Source organism: Mauremys reevesii, linkage group 7 (assembly GCF_016161935.1).
Source record: "Mauremys reevesii isolate NIE-2019 linkage group 7, ASM1616193v1, whole genome shotgun sequence".
Taxonomy (NCBI): Eukaryota; Metazoa; Chordata; order Testudines; family Geoemydidae; genus Mauremys; species Mauremys reevesii.
In genome coordinates, this window is record NC_052629.1 from 83,166,259 (window position 1) to 83,189,152 (window position 22,894).

General features: G+C 36.2%; 1 protein-coding gene across 11 annotated transcripts in view; it reads right to left on the reverse strand.

Moving 5' to 3' along the window:
- The window catches only part of PBRM1 (polybromo 1), an 87,299-nt gene that overhangs the window by 57,622 nt on the left and 6,783 nt on the right, over nucleotides 1–22,894 (reverse strand). For 8 of the 11 annotated variants that reach the window (XM_039482349.1, XM_039482350.1, XM_039482352.1 and 5 more), the window contains exons 4-12: nucleotides 22,599–22,746; nucleotides 21,048–21,191; nucleotides 20,086–20,202; nucleotides 19,113–19,181; nucleotides 18,143–18,241; nucleotides 15,212–15,297; nucleotides 11,943–12,041; nucleotides 10,869–10,960; nucleotides 1,441–1,657 (exon numbers count right to left, since the gene is read on the reverse strand). In XM_039482349.1, coding sequence (XP_039338283.1) covers nucleotides 1,441–1,657; nucleotides 10,869–10,960; nucleotides 11,943–12,041; nucleotides 15,212–15,297; nucleotides 18,143–18,241; nucleotides 19,113–19,181; nucleotides 20,086–20,202; nucleotides 21,048–21,191; nucleotides 22,599–22,746 — 1,071 coding nt within the window. The remainder of the gene's footprint in view (nucleotides 1–1,440; nucleotides 1,658–10,868; nucleotides 10,961–11,942; nucleotides 12,042–15,211; nucleotides 15,298–18,142; nucleotides 18,242–19,112; nucleotides 19,182–20,085; nucleotides 20,203–21,047; nucleotides 21,192–22,598; nucleotides 22,747–22,894) is intronic. The other 3 variants (XM_039482360.1, XM_039482354.1, XM_039482357.1) reach the window with 1 other exon arrangement.

Below are 22,894 nucleotides of genomic sequence, written 5' to 3' on the forward strand. Positions count from 1 at the left end.
AGTCTGAAAAGGTTGAGAGTCACTGGTCTAGCTGACTGAGCTGGGAGCCAGGAGTACCACACTTTGCTGGCCACTGACTTCTATCTTCTGTGGCATTTAACCTTTCCGTCTCCTTTTCCCCTATCTGTGGAATTGAAGAGATACTATTTACATAAGTACCTCACAAAATTAATTAACAAATACAGAGAACTCTGAAGATGTAAAGAAGTATTGTTAGGACCCAATCTGCTTTACTTTCCCTATAGGATTGTAGGACTGGAAGGGACCTCAAGAGGTCTTCTGGTCCAGTTCTCTGCACTTATGACAGGACTGAGTATTACCTAGACCATCACTGACAGGTTTTTGTCTAACCTGCTCTTAAAAATCTCTAATGACGGAGATTCCACAACCTCCCTAGGCAATTTATTCCAGTGTTTAACTCTGCAAGTCTTTATATAGTTAAACTCATACATACACATTTAAGTATGCACATGTGCCTTTGGAAGATTTTTGTGCATACAAATATGCAAAGATTACATGTTAATTTAAGTGTTGACTGAATATAATCCAAGATTTAACCAAGGTGCAGCAGACAGATAAATACATTTCACCTGTCAGTGAACAAGATAAAGCAAATATGAAAATTCACTTTTGCTATACACAGCGTACGTGAATTTCAGGCCCTTCCCTCCAGTTTGAATTAAAAAAATATTTACACAGCACCAAGGTGCATTAATTACTTCCATAAGCAATGTAATTGCTGCAACAGTATAATACGTGTGTGTGTGTGTGTGTGTGTGTATAAATAAAATATGAAAAAATGAAGATATTGTACAGCAAAAAGAACCATGGGCCAGATTGAGATCTCAGTTACAATAAATTACAAGCAAAGTAACTCCTTTGAAGTCATTACGTATTATTACACCAAAGAATGTAACAATTTACACCTTGGTGGTTGTCTAAGCAGAGGGACAAAGACAGAATGACCAGAGATAAAACCATCTTCTTGCTCCTATACAAGTGTCTCACAAGGTCCAAGACAAACAACAATATAGGTGTTGTGTGGAAGCTTGTTCTATTACTAGCCATTCTGCACCTGTTTGGTAAAAAGATATCTCAACCTTCAGGACTCTGAGTCCTACACCTTAATTTCAATTAAAACAAATGAAAAAATACAAACAGAAGGCATCTACAAAGGAAGGTCCGAAGATGGATGTAGATCAGTTGAAAGGCAAAATACATGGAATTCTTTGAACTACTTAATCTATGACAGCAGTTGCAGAACTAATCCACGTAACACACAGTAACATATAGTAACCGTACGGATCTATATCTATATCATATCATATCTATATAAATATAAAACAAGAATTAGTTCCCGGTATAATATTTCAGAAATGAAAGAAGCTCTTCAATGTGATCAAGCCCAGCAAATATAGTTTATACGCCATATTTTCTTACCTGATTTGCTTCAATGAAACAGGCATTTTGATTTGCTGATAATAATCTGGATATTTTTTCTTGGAAGGCAAATGGAAAAAGGGTTCTGATATAAGCTGACCCTGGTTATTTCGGCAGTTTCTAACCGTATCATAAAGCTGATAAAGAGGGTTAGAAGTATCCATAAAGGAAGTGATGCTCTCTGCTTCAGACTCTCCTTCTTCATAACGGGCAGCAGCTGTAAAAAAGAAAGAAGGAAGTAGAGAAACCGAACGGCAATCAAATAAAGCTCTGTTGTTTTGACTGACTTTAAAAATAATAAATGAGGTAATGCCTGACCCACACGTGAGGGAATTTACCCACTTTTTAATACTCTGATTTATAACTTTGTAAGGGACATCTTATGCTATCTGCTGCTTCTGGATGACCAGGTAATAAAGTAGCCAAAACTTTTTTTCCTATGTACATATCTGATCCATTTGGTTAGGACAGTCAAAAGCAGTCAGACGTGATGCTGGCTGCACCACTCCCTTGTGTACTGCTGGCTGTGAAACTGATGTCTCTTAATCATATTAGCCCAAAGAGCCACTGGCTCAGAGGAACTTTGACTTGGCTAGTTTGTGTGCTTTACCAGATGCAGATCTCATGCCTTTAACACCGTCAGATGGGATTACTGTAATGTACTGTACCTGAGAATACAGACTACGACCACTCAAACACCAGCTGGTGATGAAAACAGCTGTCTGCTTATTTAATAACCAAGCCAACAACATTAAATTACAATTATAGAATTGTATTATTGCCATTACGCTACAGGGTTGTATTCTGTACTTTTCTAAACGGAAACGACAGCACACATGAGTGAAGGAAAGTAAGAACACACACAGGAGTGTTACAAAATAGCCTGGACAGGAGCAATCCACTGTTGGTGAGGCATAATATCTGTTGCATATAAGAAAGGTGCTGAAGGAATCCTTTAGGGAAAGGAGAAATAATCCTTCAAATAACACAGGAAATATTTATAAACCCAATTAAAGGCGGTTACAAACCCGGCTGAAATGCTAGAAAGTGAGATAATTTGCAAAACCTATTAATATCTAATAACATGGTGTGGACAACAGGGCACTCCTCTTACACATCTTTGGACATTCATGAGCATAAAGGGACTTGATTACCTTCCCCATGGGAAAATATATATATATTTTTTAAACTGAAGTGTCCCATTACAAAATACTAATGGAGTACAGGAACAATTCTTTGAATTATCCTAAGAATTTAAACATATAATAATCAGTTCCAATAGAGAGTTTTCCATGTGTGAGCCCATAGATATCTTCAACACTTAATGTTAGAGCACTCATGTTTGGGAAATAATCATTCTCTCTCTCTCAAACTTACATATATCCAAGTAGCTGGTTTTTAAACATGATGATTACTCAACAAGAGACCAAAAAAAAGAGGGGGGGGGTGCTATTTACTTTTTCAGAAGTCCTGGAACGAATGTAAACAATGATATTTTAGCAAATATAGCTTATACTTGGATTGAGCTGATTATTGACATATTAAGATTTAATGTTCACATGAATATGGAGATGTGCATAATGGAGACAGAATGAGAAATCTGTAGTAGTTTTTTATTTTTTGTGTATATAGGTACTCACTTAAACCTTTAATAATAAAGAAATTTTCAAGCCTCAAAATCCTGCGAAGTAGGGGGAAACTGAAGCTCAAAGCTAACAAGCACATTTTCAGAAAATAGTCACTAATTTTAGAGAGATGCTCTAGCTCCACCAGAAATCATGGGCTTGATGTAAGAACCACTTGGTGAAGTTGTGACCTGTGTCATGCAAGAGGTCTGACTAGAAATTATAATGGTGCCTTCTAGCCTTAAAAATTTATGAATCTGTGAACGTTGTGTGCATTGATTTAAGGGCACTCAATGTGAGACAGCTTGTGCCTGATTTCTGATGTGACAAGGATCTACAACTGAAAGTTTTGTTCTAAGCGACTTGTCTAAGGTTAAACAAACAGTGGTTGGAACACTTGGGAATAGAATTCACAACAAGAGTGGAAATTTGTAAACTGAGGCTGGGATTTTCATATGCGCCCAAGGGAGTTAGCTTAAGTGATTAAGTTCAAAATAAATCTATACATTTATGTGTGGAGAAATGTTCTCAAGTTTCTTCTTAAATTATCATATCTGGACTGAAGAGCTTATACTAATAAAGGTACCACAGAGGAAGCAACAAAGACTACATAAAGTTGGAGGGTTGTCCTACTTAGGACTCACTTAGGCCACTTTCCTTTGATTGGTACCTAAACTTATGATCCATAATATGTTTTATAACAGTGTTTCCCCCCATCCCCAAATCTACAAACTTCAGGACTAAGATTCACAAAAGTGATACTAACAAGAAATTAATTTTTATAATTGCTTGACAACCCTAATCATGATTAATTGTGCAATAAAAAAAATTAATCATGATTAATCGCACAATTAATCGCACTGTTAAACAATAATAGAATACCATTTAAATATTTTTGATGTTTTCTACATTTTCAAATATATTGATTTAATTTACAACACAGAATACAAAGTGTACAGTGCTCACTTTATATTTATTTTTTATTACAAATATTTTCACTTTAAAAAAAAGAAATAGTATTTTTCAATTCACCTAATACAAGTACTGTAGTGCAATCTCTTGAACTTACAAATGTAGAATTATGTACAAAAAAAGGTCATTCAAAATATGACAGTGTAAAATTTTTGAGCCTGCAAGTCCATTCAGTCCTACTTCTTGTTCAGCCAATCGCTCAGACAAACAAGTTTGTTTACATTTGCAGGAGATAATGCTGCCACATCTTCTTTACAATGTCACCTGAAAGTGAGAACAGGCGTTGGCATGGCACTGTTGTAGCCGGCATCACAGGATATTTACGTGCCAGATACAATAAAGATTCGTATGTCCCGTCATGCTTCAACCACCATTCCAGAGAACATGTGTCCATGCTAATGACGGGTTCTGCTCGATAATAATCCAAAGCAGTGTGGACCGACGCACATTCATTTTCATTATCTGAGTCAGATTCCACCAGCAGAAGGCTGATTTTCTTTTTTGGTGGTTCGGGTTCTGTAGTTTCTGCACTGGAGTGTGGCTCTTTAAGACTTCTGAAAGCATGCTCTACACCTTGTCCCTTTCAGAGTTTGGAAGGCACTTCAGATTCTTAAACCTTGGGTCGAGTGTTGTAGGTATCTTTAGAAATCTCATATTGGTACTTTCTTTCTGTTTTGTGAAATCTGCAGTGAAAGTGTGCTGGGTCATCATCCGAGACTACTATAACATGAAATATGTGGCAGAATGCGGGTAAAACAGAGCAATAGACATACAATTCTCTCCCAAAGAGTTCAGTCACAAATTTAATTTATGCATTTTTAAACAAGCATCATCAGCATGGAAGCATGTCCTCTGGAATCGTGGCTAAAGCAAGAAGGGGAATACAAATGTTTAGCATATCTGGCACATAAAATACCTGGCAATGCCAGCTACGAAAGTGCCACGCAAATGCCTGTTCTCACTTTATGGTAACACTGTAAATAAGAAGAGGGCAGCATTATCTCCTGTAAATGTAAACAAACTTGTTTGTCTTGGCAACTGGCTGACCAAGAAGTAGGACTGAGTGGACTTGTAGGCGCTGAAGTTTTACACTGTTTTGTTTTTGAGTGCAGTTATGTAACAACAACAAAAAAAATCTACATTTGTAAATTTCACTTTCACGACAAAGATTGCACTACATTACTTGTATGAGGTGAACTGAAATACTATTTCTTTTGTCATTTTTACAAATATTTTTAATCAAACATAATAGACTGATTTTGATTATAACACAGAATATCATATATATATGAAAATGTAGAAAAACATCCAAAATAGTTAATTAAAATTTATTAGTATTCTATTGTTTAACAGTGAGATTAAAACTGCGATTAATCATGATTAATTTTTTTAATTGTGATTATTTTTTTAAGTTAATTGCATGAGCTAACTGCGATTAATCGAGAGCCCTACAAGAAATATATATTTAGTGCAGGAAACTAGTGTGAGACACTGTATCATGAACCATAAGGAAAAGATATATGTGCACATGGGTGTACAGAATCACTAAACCTACAAAACATCTAAATAACTGTAATTGAATTATACCAGACAGACTTAAAAACTAGATCCTTATATACTTTTGTACAGTTAAAAGTTATCATCATCAAAGCAGTACCCCTGTTCCCCACACTGTAGTTTGAATGAAAGCTTGGCAGAGGAGTCCCATTGGATCAGTGACACAAAAGACAATCCTCTAATGGTCATACCAAGTTTCCAGTAGACATTGTCATTATGGTTCAGCATAGCCTGACCATGTTTCAGCTTTCTATCCATTTAAGCAAAGAGATATTAAACAAATGACAAGTCAGTAGCCAGCCAGTTCACATGACACACTAGTGTTATCTTTCCTTTCCAGTCTGAAACTGATGGTCCGCAGGAGTGTTCAGCTGCATGATGACTCCCAGACTACTCAGACATAAGGGAGTAGGAGGGCACACCTCTGTAGCTATGCTGTGGCTTCAAAGAGATGCTCACTACTAATGTGGAACACATAATTAAAACAGTCTACTGTATCCCACCTTTGGGAAATAATGGCAACAGACCTAACAATGAATATGTATGCTACTAACCTGTGCAGCTAAAAGTTTTAAAACTAAAACACTCCTCTTCAGTATCCACCCTTTAATAATAACCAGGGTAATAACTGCAAATAATTCAGAGGACATTGTCAAGTAAAATCAAGTGCACAATTTACTTTTGTAAAATTAATATTTTGTAAAGCCTAAGATGAATAGTAATGTTTCCATTAATTTGTTTATTTTAATTAAAATAAAAACTTTTTTTGAAACAAACAAACAAAAATATTACCCAGCAACGTTTTAAACCCAAGATACTGTCGCATTTTGATGTGCACGAGCACTCATGAGTAAAGTGAAGAGTGAAACAGGCTGGTTCATTTTTATTCTCCAAGTGGAGATAAAAGCTTAAGTAAACTAATGACAAATGGTAAAAGTGAATGAAAGAATGAGCAATATAAACCCAAAGAATTAAGTCTATCTGTAGCACAGATTGAAAACAGTTCATTCTGTCAAACCGTTTTTTTAAATGACAGTGGTCCTTTCTCTTTCCCCTTCCCAGTCAGCAAACTAAGTAGTTGACTGGTGAATGCTCAGCAAGAACATTTGGAAGGGAATGGAAAAAGACTGTGTGACAAATTCTCATTAAACATCTTCTGCAGAGTGTGACAGAAAGAACAGCCCAGCCTCTCCATCTAAAACAACTATAAGCTATGAGTTACTACAGAAAGATGATCACCCTTACTATGTGGGCACAACAATAAAAAACCAAAACAACCCCAAGCACTAATTAGACCTACTTTCCCTTACGACACTAAAACTACTTATTGGAAGGCTATAAAAAGCCTCTGAGAAAGGCCTGTTTCAGGTTCTTGGCAACATTTTAGAAAATGTTTGTGTTGCAGGGTGGATAAAATTCAGTGAATTTTTAAAAAATTAAAAATTGATTTTTATTTTAAATTAAATACATTTTTCTTTTAAAAATAAACCTATTTAAAATTAAAGTTGAAATTATGACAACCTATGTTAAGGTCTGAGCTTACTGCAATCTATTAAAAACTAATTTGAATTATATAAAATAAATTATATTCAAGCAGTACATGTTTGCTGATGAAGTTTTAAAGAAAGTAAAACCAGTGAACTGGTGAAATCACTGGCCTACAACTAATGTTTAAGTGCTAAACAAGCTTTTGACAACAACAGCCTCTTCTGAAAGTACAGAGAATATTTTTTTTCATTTCAGTTTATTCAGCTGGTTCAGAAGTTCAATGACTAGCTCATTCAAAGTTGAGAAACATAATGGGAGTTAAAGCAGGAAAGCTTGTTTTTCCTCTTCCAGTATACAATTAAAAATCAGGTGAGAGAGAAGATGCAATCTATTAGTTCTAAAATCTTGAAGGACCTGGGGGCCAAAAAACAATCATTTCAATTCACTAACTACAGATGATCCTTTGTTTAATAAATCAGTTAGTTTTAAACGCAAAACCTGTTTTGATAAGAAAAAAATTATGTAGCCAGCATATTTAAGGTATTTAAGGCAGTTTTATTTAACTAATAGAACTCCATTTAAAATTATTGGTTTTGTGCAGTTTTAATTGAATTTGTAAGGAAACTGGAATTCAGCTGGACACAAATCATAAATGAAAAATTAATCATCAGAAAATAGGGAATGGGTCATTCACCATGGTCTAATATAAAAAACTGTAAAAAAACTTAAGAAGCTGAATATATAACTGCTTAAAGAAAGATCTATAGTTACAGTGCTAAGTATTGAGAATCAGCTTCTCCGGGAAAATAATTAAAAAGTACAAATGCAAATGAAGAGTAAAATAGTTTTATATCAAGGTTCCCTGCTTGCTGATATAAACCATCGATAGAAATCAATCTACCCCACTGTATTATTTCAGAAAAAACAAGCTAATCTGGCATGTCCCAGTTTCATATTATTTTGATATTGACAATCATTTGACCAGATACCTTCTCTAGTCTAAAGACTTGTAAAAAAACCTTTGATTTCTCAATAAAAGAATAATAATATATTATATGTAAATATGTACACTGGGTGTTCCATACAACAATGAAAAAAGAGGACATCTAAACTAAAACCTAAAGAAAGGAAAAAGAGTAAGCACCATAAAAGACAGATTAAAAAAGAAAAAGGTTTACATAATATCACCACTGATATATGTCACCCTGACACACCTGGCAAAACACAAGCCAGGTGTAGAAAAGACTAAATCAACAAGTTACATACAATTAAACAGGTTGTTTGTTTGTTTTTAAATAAGGCACTATCTGTTGTCCATTTCATTCCACAACCACTTCTCCTTGACCGATTCAAACACTTAACATATTGCACTTCATGGCTGAAAACTTAAGTGCCCTTGAAAGTGGTATTGCTGATACGGAGTGACTGCAAATTGATATAAAAAAGGCAACTGGATCTTTTTACTGGGCTTGAAAAATCCACTCACCCACACAGGGTACAAAGCTTTCCTACCAGAGTATGTACGACTTCTGCAGTATCTACACTTTCATTTAAAGAAAAGATTATAGCTCCTACAATTGAAAAAAAAAAAACCCTTAAAAATGTGAACCAAATCTAAGCTGATAATGCAGCGCATCTTCTGAAGTCAGAAGTCATAGTTCCAGTGACACTGCTGCTGCTTAGACCTTTACTAAGCAGCAGCAAAGAGAGAACAAGAGTCTTTGTCAATGTGTGCTGCTTTTCAGAATCTTCTCAGGCAGTAGTGAAACTGACAAAAATTAGATCAATTTCACTCTGTCACTACTGTAACAATTCTGAGCAGCACTGGCAAATGCCATTCATTGGTGAGGTGGGCTCAGAAACAGAAACTGGGAGGAACGTTCGCTTGGGAGAAATGGGGAACGACAATAACTCTTTGCAACAGCCAGAAATCTGAAGGAGAGGTAGAATACAATACCCCTCATCACAGGATGCTGGAGGAGATTGTAGGGTAGCAGAGGCCATTCACCCAACCTTGCAGCAGATAAGAAGTTCTGGGTTGGGAAGAATAAAGAAAGGAAAATGAACATGTCTCCAATCAGAGTTCAGGGACAGCACCCTGGTAAGAATCACAGCATGTCCCCTTTTCCCAGTTGAGCATAGTTGGTGTTTCATCTAGCCACTGCTTCTTTAGGATGTTTTCTCTACCTTTCACACTGGTATTTGGCTAATAGGTGTCTAGTAAAATGTCTTAGCTCTGTGTATGAATAGATGAGGATGAGGGAATGTGCATGAGGGGACAGGTGGGAGAGACTGATTGGACAAATTAAAAAAGAAAAATATTTCACTGAGACAGAAAGAGAGAGAGAGAGAAAGAAAGAAGTAAAGAATACAATGGGCAGAGAGAAAATGGAAACTTACAATGAAGACACTCTGGAAAATATACATCATGATTTATTCTAAGATAAAGAAAAAGAGTAGGAAGTGAAGCCAAGAAAGGAAAGAAATAAAGTACTTATTTCAAAAGTCATATTTTAAAAGTTATTAATGAGATAGTTGATTGATAACATGTTACAACTAACCACACTACACAACCGTTTTATTCTTTTAAATTGCAAGGGGAGGGAAAAAAGACACAGGAATTTTTACCCTGATGAGTAAGCTTAATCCTCAGGCTAGCTGAGGCTTGGTAAACTGTCTAAATCCTGTCTTTTTTTTTTTTTTTAATAAAAATAAGATCCCATGTCCAATTTCACAAGAATAGCAAACAAAAACAAAACTCAGATAAAATAAAACTGAGGAAACTGTTTTAGAACAGAGCACTGAGAAGTTTACTAGAAAAATTAGGAAAAAGGGTAATAAAAATAATAAAATAGCCTCCTTTGGTGAGATACATTTTAAAGGTCATGACCAACGTACATGGATTTAGTACAACTTTTTTAGGCTAATGTTAAGGTGCTAAAAAGGCTGATTATGAGAAAAGTAAAACAGGATGACTATATTAAAGACATTTGTTTACATGTTTTATGTTAATATTAACTTATTTGCAAGAATCTGCAATTGTTTATTATATACTATTAGTAGATTTTTAAAAAATGTTTAAATATGGGCAAGCTGTCATCATATCACTTCAAACACAAAGAGCCCTACTGCTAAAGTTCTAGGTAACCTTAAGAATTCCACCTGGCTATGTTAATACAAGACCTAATATCTTTTGCTATCCTTTTAAGGAACAGCTGTGATTTCAAGTGTTTAAATTGGTGCCAGAAGATAGAATATGTAAAAGAGGATTGTCTAAGCGTTGTATTTAAGGCCAACAGTAAAGCTTAATAAATAAAATAAAATAAAATAAAATAAAACAAAACAAAACAAAAAACATTTTACTAAGAATAAAAGTTAGCTGACCTGTGAACTTGTAAGAATCTATTTTTCTCTATTCAACACTAGAAGAGTATCCAGTGTCTTTTCTAATTTAACACAATGATATATAAAACAAGCAACACTTTTCCCAGTTTATAAAGCTTTGATGGACTGCAATGCAACAAAAATCAAAATCAAAGCAGGTAAGTTATTTTGGCTTTCCTTCACTTGCCAACTGCACATTTCATCTACACTTCTAGCAACCAGTGACCAGCACTGAGGAAATTGCATGTCATGCTTTGGAAACTATGCAAAATAATCTGGGAACAGCAGTGTCCAGAAAAGTAGCAAAGGAAGTATCATACAGACATCTGAATAAGTATCTCCGCAATCGTTCAGTAAATTTTAATAAACTGAAATTGGTACAAGTGAGGTATTAACTCCTACCAGCCAAAGCAGCATCCTCATCACTTTCTGATCCATATTGCAATGCCATGGTTATTGCAGATAAACGATCCCCTTGGACTGATCTTTTGTTACTTTAAAAGTAAAAAGAAAAGCAATGTATATATCAAACTACTGTTTAGTTATGTTCTGTGGACAATTGGTGGAATTTGAAGGTCATGTTAGCAGTCCACAGAACCACCACCAGAAGAGCAGACAGGACTAACCCAAGAAAAGACGGAAAGTTAGCAGAGGACAATGGCCCATGATATCATCTATTTTATAAAATGCTCCACCAAGTCAAAAAGTTAGAGAACTACTGAAATAGGGAAGTTAAAGTTTAGTCTACTCAATGCCCTCTGCACTACTCTTAATATTTACCATTCATAATGAAAAACAGTTCAAGATGAACAATTAGAAAGCACCCACCAAGGCATGATTTTCTTGTTACTTTGTGGGAGTGACAAGAGGCCACTGATTGTGTTTAATATACTAGGCCACAGAACACTTGAGTGATGAACAGGGCAGAATACCCCATGTAATCATGACAACATGAGTCTCCTGGAACAGTATTCCAAATGCACCCCTTTTCCTTTAAGGGTTTTCGCCTCCATTTTGCCTTTCCTTGTTCTTTAGTTTTACATTTAAAAAAATTACTTTAAAATTATTCACAAATATTTTTGAGTTGCAATACATATTTTTGATACTTTTAACATGACTAGTTTTGTAATGAAATATAAGATGCTGTTCTTTGGAACATTTCCAAGGAAATAAATGTTAAATCAATTATGATACAAATTTAACAAAATTTAAGTAAAACTCTAAAAATAATAAAGAACAATTTAGAGTAAATAACCTATTAAACTATGCTATTTGGGAAGGAGGGATTATTAAATCTGATATTTTAATTATTGTGTACCTAGGTCATTAAGCTTGAGAGTTCATTTAAAAAAAACACACTTCAAATTTCAGAAAAAAAGCTTTGACTGTTACATTTCCAAATGACAGCCAGCCAAAATAAATAAATAAAACAAACAAATTGGATGGCATCCACACGAAAACAGACAATTTACTTACCGGTAATATTTGTTAGTAGAATTTCTCTCATCACCAACACTGCCTTTACCCTGTGAGGAAGGACCTGTCAGTTTGGAAGCAGCCAAATTTGATGGAGTCCTTTAAGAAGAAGAAACAACCCAGAAAAAGAGAGAAAAAGAGAAACTTGCCTTAGACCCAAGAAGAGACGTAACTAGAATGTGGCTCTTTCACAGAGTAATCTTGAAAAGCGCTCAGAGAAGAAACAAAAAATGTTATGTTGCTAAATGTAAAGTGATACACTTAGGTATAAATAATACCTAAGTTAATCATAATGTAAATGATGCTGAATTTGTTCATAAAGGTAAAAGAAAAGTTTCTAGCAATATTGATAGAACCATTATTTAAATGCTCAGTCCTGCATATTGCAGCAATAAAGATGGCGAACAGAATATTGCTAAAAATTGAGAGGTTAACAATACAAAGCCAAGCATATTATGTTATTACTTAATAAAGCATATTAAATGGTGTTGTTGACACCGTTGTACATTCTTCAGATAATATGACCAAAGACAGATAAGTGCACTGCAAAGGGGCAATTTATGATGATGAATGGAATGAAGGATGTGCATCAGGATAGAGTCACAAAATTGGGATTATTCTTGACATAATGATTAGAGTATTTAAATTAGCAAAGAGTTATTATAAAGTTAAGCTTTTTTAAATTAAGAGGAAAAATAGGCTAGAATAATTTAAGGAGGTATTTTGCTAAAAATAGTATATAGGTGAAGGACTCCCAGATGAGGTGGAAGAATTAAGAAGTCATGTATTTGTAAAAAAAAAAAAAACCTAAAACACCCTAGATGACCATCTAGAGTTGAATAAGTTAAAAGGGATCTGAAACAACAGGTTTGTGCTTGATAGCAGCCAATAGCAGTCTTCAGGGCAGCAGGAAGGTTTGTTTTTTTTTAAATTAAGCTTTTCTCTCCTTCAAATTGACTATGAGGTGTCTGGGGAATTTTATTTTTGTTTAAGAGTGGGGTTTTTTTTTTTGCCTGTTTGAGGCAAACATTTTTTTAAAAGATATAGAAATCAAGATGAGAGCTGTCAAATTATTCTGGACACAAAGTCAACTTGTGGCCCTACACAACTACATAAAAGTTTCACAGACAAGGTAAAATATTAAAAGAACCTTACAGAATAAGATAACTAAGGGATAGAGAAGGGGTTGGCAGTACAAGAGAGAGGAATTCAACTAACAAATACTAATATAATTGTCAGCCGTCTTTGCACAAAAAGCGTTACTGTTAAGATACGAGCAGTCACAGCCTCAAAATTAAGTACAGTACCCAACCTTGCAAGGTCCTGATTCCCCCTTTACTCCTAATGAAGTCAGCGAATCACCATTTAGGCCCTGATCCTGAAAATCCTTAATCAGAGATGTAGACCTACTGACCTCAGTGGAACTACACGCATGCTAGGTGTTTGCAGTGTCAGGGCCTAAATGAGTATAGTAGACTTTGGAGAGGACACCATCAATTTGTAATCGAGTCCATTTTTTAAAGAAATGTTTAAAAAAGTTTAAAGAATTACTCCTGCACATGAACCCCTCAGCCAATTTTTGTGATTTTACATCACATTTTCTTGTTTTGTGAAGTTTTTCCTCCCTGCTGTTGCTACATGAACGATTTCTGCAAACAGGGCAAACTGACTGATTAAACAGAAGACACAGTAAAAATTGACTATACACTCAAAGTACTGTCAAAAGCACCAAGTAAATGGTAAAAAGTGTATAGTTTTCTAATCTCTAATTTACACTAATCTTAGGTGTTATTTGTAACAGAAGGTAAAACATTTTAAGACAAATATTTAAGTTAACTGTAATGCCTTGAATGTAAGGATGTTTGTGGAGTTCTCTATCCTATCACAAAAACAGCTTCAGAAGAGGAGAGATTTATTTCTGAAAAGGATACGTACTCCAAGTAGGTCCTTTGCAAAATATCTAAAGAGTTCCCTTTCTGCCAAGGAGGTTAACTCTTGTGCTCATTTGGAAGATGTCACTTAGCTTTTCTGCTAAAGAATATATGATTAAATACTTGCTAGGGTGAATTAGACTCATAGAATATCAGGGTTGGAAGGGACCTCAGGAGGTCATCTAGTCCAACCCCCTGCTCAAAGCAAGCCCAATCCCCAGACAGATTTTTGCCCACATCCCTAAATGGCCCCCTCAAGGATTGAACTCACAACTCTGGGTTTAGCAGGCCAATGCTCAAACCATTGAGCTATCCCCACCCCCCAGCTTTGAGAAGTGCCAATGATATCAAGTGAAACTTATGAGAGATCTGGATCTCTCTAGATATAGTCTGAGATATGAAACGTGCATAAAATGTCCACACTGATATTTTGAAGAATGAGGATTTGCGCAGGAGGAAAAAGCTTTTTCCAATTAATGTGATTTCAGGAAGGAAATAACAGGGCCTGAAAAAAAACTCTCTCAACAACTATTTTTTCAAGGCCAACCCAGTAGCCCAAATGGCGAATACCTGCACTAACCCCTCTCCCACAAGCCATATCCATTTAATTTACATTTCCAAAACTTCACACCATCACCAAGTCAATTCTGTCCCTATCTGCACATAATTCTGCTGCTTATTGCAATTAAAATAGATTTTCACATACAAAGAGTGTTACTAAATCCTGGGCTTTCCTCCAAGTGATTGCTGGGCATCTGAATGAATGAATGAATGAATGAATTTTGGGCTGTTTCCCTGCTCCCTCCCAATAAATATTTTCGGCTCATGCAAAAAATGAATCCTTGGTCCCCCTAATTCTTTGCAGGCCTCCAGGTTACATCAGAGGCCCTTGGCCATCCAGCAACTCTTATGAAGAAGGGCACTCTCACCTAGATCCTCAAAATGTATTTGACCTCAGTGGGAGTCAGATGCCTAAATATCTTTGAGGACCTGAGCCTCTGCTCCTTGTTCCAGCTTTTCTGTTTTTACTCGTTAAACACATAGAATAGAAGCTAGCTAAAACTTTAGCATTAGAGGCTTCTACAGGCTCTCTATATTTCAGTGCCAAATATATCTTAAAAGTAGGAATATATCACCTACACAGTATATTTCAGCAGGTACCTTCAAAAATCTACTTCAGTGGTTTTCAAGATTTAAAGCAACAACAAGCAAGTTAATTTTATCTTGTTTTTGTTTTTGGGGGGCGGGGGCAAAAATTAAGAAACTAAATATCAGTAAATACATGTAAACCAGACCTCAAATAGCACGTCGTCTTTATTTTTTTTTTACTTGCAGTACCTGATTCGAAGACTTGACTTGGCCAGTTCATTATGTTCAATTTCAGCCTTTTTCATATTAAATATTTTTTTAATAGCATTTGCATCCTGTTAATTGAAATAAGAATACTCCATTTTAGAAAAATGAGACTGAGTCAAGGATTTACTCTAATTTTATAGATATAACTATACAGATTTAAAATAGTGGGAAAAGAACAAAAGTTAGGGTTACATATTTTCTTGATAGAGAGCGACTTTGCCCAGTGTCAGAAGTCTATAGCAAAATCTAACTTGAAAGGAGATTTTCAATGGTTAAATAAAAGGGAATAAAATGGTGGCTAGTGTCTGTGGCACTTCTTTGCAACATCCTTTAAAAAAAAAAATCCACGACTTATGCACGCGCAGGCACACACCCCCCCCCTCCAACAATACATTAGAATGAGTGGATTTGTTTTTCTTCTCTCCACTGGAAGAAGATTGGTGTCATAGCTAGCCTGCCTTAGCATTCTATCTACCTCTACTCTTAAACCAATAGATTTTACCCTTAGAATGTTACATATATGTAGTGCCCTTCATCCCAAAAGTTAAAGATATGCAGGAATCACTTCACCACTGAAGAAGCAGCAAAGAATCCTGTGGCACCTTATAGACTAAACAGATGTTTTGCAGCATGAGCTTTCGTGGGTGAATACCCACTTCGTCGGATGCAAGTAGTGGAAATTTCCAGGGGCAGGTATATATAAGCAAGCAAGAAGCAAGCTAGAGATAACGAGGTTAGATCAATCAGGGAGGATGAGGCCCTGTTCTAGCAGTTGAGGTGTGAAAACCAAGGGAGGAGAAACTGGTTCTGTAATTGGCAAGCCATTCACAGTCTTTGTTTAATCCTGAGCTGATGGTGTCAAATTTGCAGATGAACTGGAGCTCAGCAGTTTCTCTTTGAAGTCTGGTTCTAAAGTTTTTTTTGCTGCAGGACGGCCACCTTAAGATCTGCTATTGTGTGGCCAGGGAGGTTGAAGTGTTCTCCTACAGGTTTTTGTATATTGCCATTCCTAATATCTGATTTGTGTCCATTTATCCTTTTCCTTAGAGACTGTCCAGTTTGGCCGATGTACATAGCAGAGGGGCATTGCTGGCATATGATGGCATATATTACATTGGTGGACGTGCAGGTGAATGAACCGGTGATGGCATGGCTGATCTGGTTAGGTCCTGTGATGGTGTTGCTGGTGTAGATATGCGGGCAGAGTTGGCATCGAGGTTTGTTGCATGGATTGGTTCCTGAGCTAGAGTTACTATAGTGCGGTGTGCAGTTGCTGGTGAGAATATGCTTCAGGTTGGCAGGTTGTCTGTGGGCGAGGATTGGCCTGCCACCCAAGGCCTGTGAAAGTGTGGGATCATTGTCCAGGATGGGTTGTAGATCCCTGATGATGCCTTGGAGGGGTTTTAGCTGGGGACTGTATGTGATGGCCAGTGGAGTCCTGTTGGTTTCTTTCTTGGGTTTGTCTTGCAGTAGGAGGCTTCTGGGTACACGTCTGGCTCTGCTGATCTGTTTCCTTATTTCCTCATGTGGGTACTGTAGTCTTGAGAATGCTTGGTGGAGATTTTCTAGGTGTTGGTCTCTGCCTGCGGGGTTAGAGCAGATACGGTTGTACCTCAGTGCTTGGCTGTAGACAATGGATCTTGTGGTGTGTCCGGGATGGAAGCTGGAGGCATGAAGGTAGGCATAGGGGTCAGTAGGTTTTCGGTATAGGGTGGTGTTAATGTGACCATCACTTATTTGCCCCGTGGTGTCTAGGAAGTGGACCTCCTGTGTAGATTGGTCCAGGCTGAGGTTGATGGAGGGGTGGAAGCTGTTGAAATCGTGGTGGAATTTTTCCAGAGTCTCCTTCCCATGGGTCCAGATGATGAAGATGTCATCAATGTAGCATAGGTAGAGAAGGGGCGTGAGTGGACGGGAGCTGAGGAAGCGTTGTTCCAGGTCGGCCATAAAAATATTGGCATATTGTGGGGCCATGCGGGTGCCCATAGCGGTGCCACTGATCTGGAGATATATATTGTCATTAAATTTGAAATAGTTGTGTGTGAGGATAAAGGCACAGAGCTCAGCAACCAGTTGTGCTGTGGCATCATCAGGGATACTATTCCTGACAGCTTGTATTCCATCAGTGTGTGGGATGTTTGTGTAGAGAGCCTCTACATCCATGGTGGCTAGGATGGTGTTTTCTGGAAGGTCAATGCATTGTAGTTTCCTCAGGAAATCAGTGGTGTCACAGAGATAGCTGGGAGTGCTGGTAATATAGGGTAACACCACTGAAATTCATTCACTTTTAGGTACAGGAATGTAGGTAGGTAGAAAATATGCACACAGCATGCTGGTCAATTGAGAGAGAAAAGGAAGTGGTGAGGAAGAGATAAGTGGGAGTTTTGGCAATATGCATGCATACTCTTACAAAAGATGGAATAGGATCTTTACTATCCATGCAAAGGAGGCAGGACCTCCATTCTTTCAGGCTTTACATTGCAGACCTCTAAACTGCACAGAATTCAAATATTCTGTGATCATGAACAGACAGTCAAGTGCCATGATTTGAATCTGTAATGCCAGGAATTCTAGGCATTTCTAACCTAACAACCAGCAAGCCAAACTTTATTCCTATAAGAAACCAGGCTGATTTATGTCCCGTTTGAAATAAAATTGGAAGAGAGAAATGTATAGTTGGCAAACAGAAAACAGTCAACAGGGAAAGAATATGAGTTTCAAACTTCTAAGAGGGAGTTACTAACAATAAAAGGCATAGAAATTAGTTGACAATATCCTTTTTAATATTTCCAGATAAATTAGAAATGCTTTAGAACCTTAACACAAAATACAATTTTAATAATTTAAAAATATGTAATATAATAAATAAAGACTGAACCTTGACTTAATCGTCAAAAAAAATCTGAAAATAACCTTGAATACTTGAGATCCAGGCTCATTATAGGTTTTGGCATTCTTTGCTAAAAGATCTATATCCTTGGCCATTGCATGAATGCTTTTATAACTTCCATTCTGCAGAACAAAAAACAGAGCAGTTTACTCTTTAGATAATAACTGATCCTTTTTATCCTGTCACATGAAGAAAGAAAATGCAAAACACTGAAAAGTAAAAGGTAGTTCACACTGAATAAAGACATTTCTTTATGCAGCATATAAACAAACTTGAAGAACTCATTGGAGAAAAAAAGAAAATAAAATCATAGAGGAGATACAAATATAAAAGTTATTTTCTATGTGACAGGTCCCACGAACTAAATGAACAATGCACTGACTTAAAGTTTGCTTAAAATAATTTTAAACACATCATTTGGATTACCATTTTAACTCATCTCTATTCTCCACTTCAAGTTCAGTATGCATTAGCAGATGGTATTTCACAAAATTCTGGAATTAGAGACTAATACTTCATTTTAAAAATTAGATTTGAATAATTTGAGGTAGTATAGATCACCGATTTCTAACTCTAGGAGTTCAGGATAATAGCTAGCTAAAACCAAGTAAGAATAGGAAAGGATGAGTGGGAGAAAGCAAGATGGTAATGAGAATGACACTAATCTAAACTTAAATATCTCAATTTGCCCTGGCCAGAAATGACTACTTTATACTAGTACATGGCCAAGAACTCACAGTAACTGGCATTTCATTCATATCACCAACTAGTGGTTTAAGACACTGAACCTTAAACTGTGACTACTTTTGGCACACTAGTGCAGGACTGACTATAGCCAGTCCTAAACCTCAGAGCAGTATAGTTTTCAGTTTCTTAATTTACTGGTAAAAATTACACTTACTGCTGATCTACATAAACTTTTCCCTTTAAACTTTAAAAAGCTTATTTTTAAAAAATTACAATATACAGCTTATTAACATGATCGTACTGTACCTGTATCCTCTGGGCAATAGTCTTAAGATCTATGGGCTCCTTAATTATTGCATAATAGTCAGGATATTGCTAGGAAACAAAAAACGATACATCTGTGGTTGTACACTGACACACATAATTCACAAGGGAAACACTTAATAAAAATCAGTATTAAATAAACACTTATATTTGATGGCCTATTACCAAAGGCAGTTGAGAAGACAGATTACCACCACAAAACAGTTGAAAGATTATGTACAAATTCAGTATTGATTAAGGTTTATTCTCTTAACCAAAATTGTTTACTTTCTCCATATCATTAAGATATGCATTGCTCACATAACTAATATCGCTTATTAACAACATTTGAAAGGATTTATTTATATAGATTCACCAAATGAGCTAATGATCTCATTCAGAATAGATCCCTTACACTAAGATGAAATTCAAACTAAGTGGAGTTACACTCACTCTGAATTGAGCTGTAAATGACTTCAAAACAAAAGTTAGATTAGTAAAAAGATTATTTAGGGTTGATCCATAAACACCTTTCCATCAGCATAAAGCTGCTAAAACAATAAGCAGCCCTTACAGCCAATTAAGAAAAGTGAAATATTTCATCATTCCACCAAAGTGATATGAAAAAAACTATTTCCTCAGAAAGAAGCAATGATTTTATAACATGACCTTTATCTGATAATGCGTAACAACACTGATAGCTATTAGACATTATACACACCCCTCACAGTTTGCTCTCAGAGTTAAAATGTTATAGTACATTATCTGATTAAACTGATAATGGCTTCTTCAGTAAACAGGCATAAGGGGGAAATTTCCACTGAAAAGCAAAATATTATGACTTGGTAGTGCATAAAGTATTTTTATTTATTTTTGTTCACTTGACTGTTAGTCTCACAGTCAGCCCACAGTATTCAGTTAGACCATTTTCCAGATACCAAACAGAGAACACAAATGACTTCATTTCACTACTCACCACTTTAGAGGGAAGCTTCTGAAACAGCTCACTTATGAGACGTCCTGATGGGTTGGTGGCTATGGCTACAGCTTCAAGCAGCTGTTCAAGAATCTCTTTCAAGTAGCTTGGAGAAGACTGGTACAGGAAATGAAGTTACAAAAAGCTTTGATGAGAAAGATTTCAATTTTATAAAAGCTTCTAATGGCCCCTGTAAAATATTTCAGTGTAAATGTATAAACATTCTTTTTCAAGGAAAATAGGATGAAAACAGCAGCTATAAAGATGTGTGCAACTTTTCAAGACATAGTACTATGGTTATGCATTTAGTAAGGCATGTGAATAAGTCTGAATGTCACATACACATTTTGTGCACCGAACTGTTTTTCAAAGTTAAATAAAAATATGCCTTGTAATGTCATGCAGTACTAACAGAGATTTGCAGTCGCAGCTCTAGCCTAAGTCGCAGGTTTAAGGCCACACAAAGAACAAGTCTGAGAATAACACCCTGGTGTTGACCATACGGGTGTCTCATCTGAAAGTGTTCTCATTGGGACCCAGGTTTTCTGGCACCGGGCCTCAGATCATGCAAGTTACAGAGGTCATATTTATTATAAACTTGGACTAAAATGGAACCACATATACAATAGTTATATCACTGATCATCTCGTAAATATTTATTTCTTAAGAGTTCACTAATATATGCACAAACATATGCAAAGGTATAAATACTTACATAGAGAGTACTGAACCCATTACCATTTTCTATGTATGTGTAAGAACCCTTAAACAGTAGATCAGAACATAATCTAGTGACTTAATTTATATGTACGCATGTCCCATAACCTGTTTTGGCCCAGCTTAATAACCACACATCAACCGATGTCCCTCCATAAATGGAGGTTAACCCTATTCTGAAAGCCCAGTTTTCACACACCTCTTAATTTCACAAGCAAACTGTAAATGCAGTGCTTCCTACTTACTACTTCAGATATTGCCCCTTGATTGTCATGCCCTTCATCCTCTTCCTCCTCCTCCTCAGCATCACCTTTCTGAACAAACTCATTCTTTGTGCGCATATACAAATCCCACAGTTTGCAGGCAGCTTTATATTCAGGAGAATCTGGCTGTGAGAATGAACCAAACAGCACAACATTATTGCTATCTGTTATTTTAAAAGTGTTCTTAAAATTCTGAGCATTCTGAAGTGAAATATATTAAATAATAGAAAACACAGCAATTACTGGCTGTGTAATTCTTCAACACAGTGATGTCAGGAATGGTATTATGAATTAAAATAGATACCTAATGTCCTTAAGTGTGGTGGAGGCTAAGTTACCCTAGATTGGCAGTAAAGTTTTGGATTTCTTTTATCCCATCTCTGCCACAAGATATTGATACTTTCAATGCAAGAAATACAGGAAAACAATTTATTTTTTAAGATTCTGAAACATATTTTTTACTTTTTCATTAAATTTTAGGAAAAATGCTAACAAAATGATTTAAAGATAACCTTAATAAAACCCATTAACATCTAAAGTGTACCATTCATATCAGGGGCAGCAGAACCAGGGGGATGAGGGGAGCTAGTGCTGATCTATGTCCCCAGTTTCCCCCCCACGTCACACTCAGCTCTCTAACCCTGAGCCTCGGCTTGAGCTGTCTCTGACTGAGCGCTGCCCCTGACACAAGCAACCTCTGACTGAGTCTCAGTCTCAGTAGGAACCAGAGTGATTAGGCCAGAAGAAGCTATCCCCAGAAAAAGAGACGCCCCAACTTCCCTATTCTGCCTTGATACTCACCCTCTTCCCCTCCCCCATTCAAAGTGAGCATCAATCACCTCTGATCTATATAAGTGCAAAACTACTGCTTTTTTAAACAGAGTATAATACTGCAGAGATTCCAAATGAGTGTCCTGCACACCACTGTTAGTTAGCAAACCACTTGTTTACCGGTGATCTTAGCTCTCCTGCTTGTTTCCAGCTGAGAGAAAGAATTGATGGAAGTGAGAGATGAAATCATCCCACTACTTTTGCTCTTTTCTTTCAAAAAAACAAAAATTATATATTTGTTTTTCTATATTTAACTTGATCGAATCATTCAGAATGACCAATTCACTAAATGAGAAGTGTATTGATAAAATACTTTAAATCTGTTCATCCTTTACTTGCCTGCTCAGTACTGAGTTCAGGATTCTACTTGTGCTCTTTAATGTTTTTCCCAAAGAAAAACACACATCACATGAGACACCTAAAAAGACATACTTTCCTAATATTTTTCCATGGAAGAAATTGCTGTAGTTCAGCAGGGATGCTACGTGATTATGAAAGAGAGAGGAGGAGACATATGAGGTAATCTCTGTTTTAAGATCTGGTCCACACTACAGAAAAGTTTTGGAACCACTGTAGTACTGGAACAGATGTATATTACCATAATTGTCTCTTACATATGAAACTGGCTGTAGCTTCTAAAAGCACACAGACTTGCTATTGTCAGAATATATGAATTTGGGCCTTTATATGAAGCTTCCTCACCTTATAGTAAGCCTTTGCATTGTTAAATAGTAGTTGAAAGTCAGCAGTCAGTAGGTTCACATCATCATACTCCTCCATTTTTAGTTTCTGTTGGATTTTCATTAAATCAATAGGCTGAGAAACTACTTCATAGTAGTCTGGCTGATTTCTGTTGTAACAAGAAGTAAAGACATTAGAGTTTGAGCACTGAAAGCGAACCCTACAGTATTTAACTTTGCACAAATTTAAGACTAATGCAGAAATGTTTATAGTATGTTTTTGCTACAACTTAAATAGCTCAAATTTACAAACAACCT